This window comes from Glycine soja, chromosome 7, assembly GCF_004193775.1.
Source record: "Glycine soja cultivar W05 chromosome 7, ASM419377v2, whole genome shotgun sequence".
In the NCBI taxonomy this organism is placed as follows: Eukaryota; Viridiplantae; Streptophyta; class Magnoliopsida; order Fabales; family Fabaceae; genus Glycine; species Glycine soja.
Window position 1 is genome coordinate 18,547,535 of NC_041008.1, and position 6,288 is coordinate 18,553,822.

Here is a 6,288-nt window from a genome sequence, read left to right on the forward strand (position 1 = left end):
TTACTTTCAGACTTGTACTTACTTGATATATCTGTCTTGTGTAGGACCTATAGGATGTTACAGAACTCCAAATAGAGCATATGAGTAATCCCTAAAAAGTTAATGAAAAGAGCTACAATTTTGTGAGAACCTTGCCGCTTTCAAGCTCATTTTAGGCTTGGAAGTTAAAGTCTCTGCACTTGGATTTTGTATTGTGAAGTTTGGGCCTTTGTATTTTGTAATTAGCTTAATTAGAGAGATTAGGTGGGTCTAATCAGGGCTTGTCCATTACTTCTAATTAGTTAGAGTATATATTAGTTTATTTAGTGTATTTTTAGCATAATTGTGAAATCCAATTTGGTCCAGTCAGACAAATCGGTCCAACTTAGACCCGGTGGTCTAACTGGGCCAATTCCACTATTGAATTGGTCACACAATTGGATGGTCATGCAATTAACTTGGCCGGTTAGGTCACCGGACCTTAGTTAAACTGGTCCAACATGACCAATTTTACAAAAAAAAAAAAATGGACTATGTCATTTTGATGCCTTTATTATTATTATTATCAATTATTATTTTGAATTTTGAAGTATGGATTAATTTTTTTACTCAAATAATGTTAGTTATATATTTATATATAATAAATACATATATAATTTTAAATTTTTAATATATATCAGGTCAAACTGGGTCAATTACTGGTTGGACCATTGGCCCACTATCTTGATCGGGTCAATGATCGGATCAAGTTTCACAATTATGATTTTTAGAGTTAGTTAGTTAGTGAGAGTCACTTTCTATAATAAACACTTTTTAGAAACTTCTAGTACAAGTTTTAGATAAAACTCTTCTTTCACTTGTTCTTTATATTTCTTCATCTCTTCAACTTTATTCTTCTTCTTTCTTTTTCAATTCTCGTTGTTCTTCCATTTGTGATGATCGTTGAAGACTAAACAACTAATCATTTCAATGATTCACTTCAAGCAATGATGAATTTGAGTTTTGGTTAGCAATTTCGAATTCTGTTGTAAATGTTCATCATCTTCTCCAATTCTATTTTCGTATTTATGATTATGAATATGTTTAGGATTGGAAATGAATTGGGTAATTAATTAATTTCTTAATTTGAATCCTAATTACAGATTAATTGAATGATACTTCAATTTGATTTGTGATCTCAATTTAATTAGGGATTAGTTCAATTGAATTACCTCTAATTAGATTGACTGGACCTTCATAATAAAATCATCATCTCTAGAAAACTATGATAATTCAAATTGCTTGAATTTGGTGAATTTGATTGATGTTCCTTAAATCTATTTCATAATCCTGTTAATTTTGTAATTTTGTTTCTCAATTTTAATTGCCTACAAACTGCTCGATGAAATCCCTTGCTCGGATTTATAAGTGAATTGAAGTTCGAACCATATTGAGTTGTGTCTCTAAATCAACCTACCTTATTTCTATATTATAAAATTATTGGAATCCTAATTTGTTTTGAAACGATTCAACATCATTATCAAATAACAAAAATTAAACTCAAGGTTTCACCTTCTTAGACGTCAAAACAAGGGTTCCTCCACTTAGACCTAGCAACCATTACATTTCCTTACCTCTATCTGATGCACACCCAAAAATCAATACAATTCAATTCTTTGAAGAAAGAGACATCAACATTACATTCCATAGTACCTAGAGGTGGTGGTGTCCAACGATGTTGGTCATTGAAAGGAGTATGATTTTGAAAAGAGACATTATCACTATTAGTCCTAAATCACTGCTGATGAAAAATGTCATGTTATATTTCCTAGTTTTTTTATCGTATTTCCTAAATTTTACAAATTTTTAATTTGTATTTCCTAAATTTTACAAATTTTAAAAATAAAAAATGTAGAATTTTAAGATTCATTGGGTGATTACACGAAGAAAGAGAGAGGAAGAATCTTATATTCAAATCTCTCTTTCTGATAAAATAATAACAATTAATATTTACCCATAAAAAATATAAAATTTATAATAAAAACATAAATTTTGATTCTTCATAAGGCCATCATATGGTTCAAACATTTTTTTGGTAATAACTTATATAAAAATATAATAAAATAAATTTATCTTGTAAATTAAAATTCACTTATTATTTAATTTTTATAAAACTATTTATTTTATTTTAAAAAAAACTCGGTATACATAAATTAATTTTGTTTACGATAATAAATAATTTAATTGATTTTCTTATATGAAAGTATTTTTCGAAAAACTTATTTAATGGACTCTGGTAATGAACCAATGAGTTTATGATATTTTAGTAAATTTTAATTGACAAAAAATATATTAAAAAAAGTGTGATTTGACGAAAAAATTTGTTTTTTTTTTTTAAAAAAAAACATTATTAAATGCAACTTGAGGAAACATTCTCCAACTACTAAACCCTGGTCCTTTGTCTGCGATGGTTTAAGGTTAAGGTTTTCACATAATTCCTCTAATGGCGTACATCGTATCCAGCAAGGTTAACCAATTTCGCTATTCCACGCGCCTTCTCTTCTCACACCTTCTTCGCCATGGCAGACCCTCCACGCTTTTACCACCCTTCTCTTCTCATCTTCAACCACTCCATCACCCTCACCAGGTTCACTTTCCTTTCTCTGTTATTCACCCCTAAAGAGAGCAACAAAAAAAAAAATTCAATTTTTACACATAAAGTCCATTGCTTTGATTCTATCTATCGTTCTTCTTCTCTCACCTCAATTGGGTCAGCTTCAATTCTCATTGGGTGTCACTTTCTGTTGATTTTCTAGGTTGGGAATCAAGGTTATGGAAATGGGTCGTTGGGGTTGTGCCCAAGGCTTCTATCTTCTTCTTCTTCTTCTGATGCTTCTGCTGCTAATGTTAGTGGAGAAAAACCAGCATTGGATTCAGATCAATCTGCAAAAGATGGTTCTGGCAAAGAGAGAGAGTCTGGGAGTGGAGGAGGACAGGATCAGAAAAGTGATGCTGGGAAATCTGTTCGTGGAGGGGTGTGTATCTAAAATTATTATTGTTAGCAATGTGGTTTTTCTTCCTTGAGCATTTTTTTTTTCAGTTGATGTGAATTTTATGTGATGGGGTTATTTGCAGCCTGTTTCTTGGTTGAGCTTTCTCTTGTTGGTTCTCACTGGAGCTGGACTAGTGTTCTACTACGACAGGGAAAAGAAACGACATATCGAAGGTAGATTACTATGGTGAGTTTAGTTTTTTTGTGGTTAGAAATGTGGTGGTGTCGTTGTTAATGGCATGTTTATTGTTTGCTTATATTATTGCTGGTAGTTTAGTTTGTGCATTTTGCAAGATGAATGTATATTTTTATGTAGTTAATTTCATAATAAATGCATATTTTAATATATAAATTGTATTAAATTAAAATTCTTAATAAATAAACATCTTTGAATATATAAATTGTATTTGGATTTACAACAAACAATTTAAATTGTGATATAAGATTATCTTTTATGAAAAAAATTTAAAATTTAAAATTTAATTTAGAAATAAGATATAAAAGAGTAGATCAAAAGGAATAGACAGTTAAGAAAGTCAAGTTTAAAGTTTGAGATGGTTGAGAGAATTCTTTTGGCTTGTTGCTGGAGTAGTACGTGAAATGTACATCTAAAGGAGAGAAGAGAATAGAAGTGAGAATGTCTAATTGAGAGTAGAGAGGGATAGAGTTTCATTATGCAAGTTATGTATTTTAATTTATAAATTTATAATAAAAAAGTAGATATGTATCTTTTTGAGTGGTTGTTAAAAAAATTGTGGCATGTTTCTTTGTGTATTTGTTAGAACATTATTAGCCAGGTCGAATCTAGTTTGAGGGTGAAGTTTGTGTACAGCAGTACAGGATATACAGTGCCACATATTTGGGTTTTATGGGTGGCATGAAAACAAATCAGATCAAATAGTCCTGTTTCCTGATGCATTTCAATTTGATTCTGAGGTACTGTGATGTTTTCTTCTTCCATCTATTGATTCAACTTTTATTGCTGCAGGGATACGTACTAATACGGAGGCTGTTAAGCAGGGACCTTCTGCAGGAAAAGCTGCAATTGGGGGTCCATTTTGCCTTATCAACCATCACGGAAAACATGTAACTGAAAAGGATTTCATGGGAAAGTGGACTTTGTTATATTTTGGCTTTACTCACTGCCCGGATATCTGTCCAGAGGAACTACAGAAGTTAGCAGCTGCTGTTGATAAAATAAGTAAGATTTTGTAGGTGATTTGTTGGTGTATGTCAAGCTAAGTTTCATACTATACAGAGCAAAATATGCTATTTTATTCTCATTATAGTGGCCATTGAACAATTAAAATACCAAGTGATGTCTGAAATAACGAAATTCATGAGATGTACAGGTCTGGAGTGTGGTTGATCTGTTGAGATTCAATGGGATAGCGATGCAAATGACATTGGAAGTGTTTGTTGTTCTTGGCAAAATGATTTAACCAATGGCTGTTAAGAAAGCACATTGCAGTTTTTGAATCTTCAAGTTTTGTTCTTGTGATAATGTACTAATGGTAATCATATCCATGTCTCTTTTGGTTCCTTGCAGAGGAGAAAGCTGGAATTGAAACTGTTCCGGTTTTTATCTCTGTTGATCCTGAGAGGGATACTGTTGAACAAGTCGGTGAATATGTCAAAGGTGCTTGGCATCATACTTCTTAAATTACTTTTATGGTCTATTGTGTTTGTTTCCTATTTGTTTTTCCTGGATGCGGAGGGGGAGGGGGGATACATAGATTGATTTATTATATCAGTTATTGAATTCTAAGGTCATTGTGTTAATTTATACTTTTCAGAATTTCATCCGAAGTTAATTGGATTAACTGGTAGCCCCGATGAGGTCAAGAATGTTGCTCGTGCATATCGCGTTTATTACATGAAGACAGCAGAGGAAGACTCAGATTATCTTGTTGATCACTCCATTGTTATGTATGTAATACTGTTTGTGCTTCAATAATACGGCATTCTGTTTTACCAATTGCTCTTGATGCTGTATGCTAGTAGTCTGTCTATGAATTTGGAATCTTGATGATTGGAAATGAAATTTGCAGATGATCTAATCTTTGAAATATTTCAATGGCAAGGATGAGAGTAGAAATAGTGGAGGTAATCTCCATAAAGTTGTGAATAACCTTTCTTTGAAATATACCCATCATGACTGACTGTTAACTTCACGTGCATGCCATGTACACATGTATATCCATCTTATTTAGAACTTAGAAGTCTATGATGGTCCTAGACATATTTCAATAACTTTTGACCATATTGAATTAATAGAAAAATTGAACATTTCTAATAAATTTCCATTTGTGTTTCAGTTATTAGTGTCATCATACCAGATATTGGATATTTTGGCTATTTGTTTAGCTATTAGCTTGCATAGCCAGATAGTTTCAGTGTCCTGATTTCCCCTATCTATTGACTCTCTGGTTATGCTTATGCATTTGCAGACATGTAATTGTATTTGTAAATGTAATTGCATCTGCAGGATAATATTGTTCTAATGAAGGATGTTTCTTGTTGCATGATGAATACTAATTTGATAATATGGTTATTCTTTCCAGATACTTGATGAGTCCTGAGATGGAATTCGTAAAGTTTTTTGGCAAGAACAATGATGTTGACTCACTTGCTGATGGTGTTATTAAAGAGGTAACGCAGCATAAGAAATAACCTGCACAACCAGGCTATTGATACCCTCATTTCTTTATCGTGGAAACGAAATTGTCAATGAATTTTGGCCTTGTGGTAGTAAACTACACCAGCATGTCTGGTTTTACAAAGCAACTTATTGGTGTCATTGTTTCAATGTTGTTGTTTAGCATTGTGCTTGAATTATTTTTTTTGGTGATATGTTATTGGTGTATTTTGAGATGCAACAACATTACAATTGTCATGTTCAACATGCCTTACATCAGAGGTGGCATCTATAATAAGAAATACCATGGTTTATATTGATGATATATTAAATTACGATCTTTCTACAGGGAAGAGCTTACAATTAAAATGAATCTGATTGGTTTCCTTTCTTTCATTGGTAGCAATACCCTTTTGAATGTTACACTCTCCATCGATCATTTGCATGAATTTATGTATGCTGGTTTAAATGTGGCTAGTTACAAATTTAGGACAACTTAAATTAGCTAAAGTTCGAATAACTAAAAAATGATAAAATAATTTGAAGTCACTGTTAAGCTACGCTCAGTGTATCCTATTGTGCCTTATTTTTCACGCTCATTTATAGCGTTTGATGGTTTTGCCTAGCTACCCCTAACGTG

At 32.1% G+C, this 6,288-nt stretch overlaps 1 protein-coding gene across 2 annotated transcripts; it reads left to right on the plus strand.

The window, feature by feature from the left end:
- Positions 1-2,406: 2,406 nt before the first annotated feature.
- LOC114419086 (protein SCO1 homolog 1, mitochondrial-like) lies at positions 2,407-5,980 on the plus strand. 2 transcript variants are annotated; one of them, XR_003668165.1, is made up of 8 exons: positions 2,407-2,605; positions 2,775-2,993; positions 3,094-3,184; positions 3,999-4,211; positions 4,560-4,649; positions 4,807-4,939; positions 5,062-5,116; positions 5,575-5,980. XR_003668165.1 is itself a non-coding variant. In XM_028384688.1 (7 exons), the coding sequence occupies exons 1-7, from the start codon at positions 2,462-2,464 to the stop codon at positions 5,681-5,683; spliced, it is 999 nt and encodes a 332-aa protein (XP_028240489.1). In that variant the 5' UTR covers positions 2,407-2,461; the 3' UTR covers positions 5,684-5,980. The 2 variants fall into 2 exon arrangements, 1 of the variants encoding a protein (XP_028240489.1); XM_028384688.1 differs by lacking the exon at positions 5,062-5,116.
- The last annotated feature ends 308 nt before the right edge of the window (positions 5,981-6,288 follow it).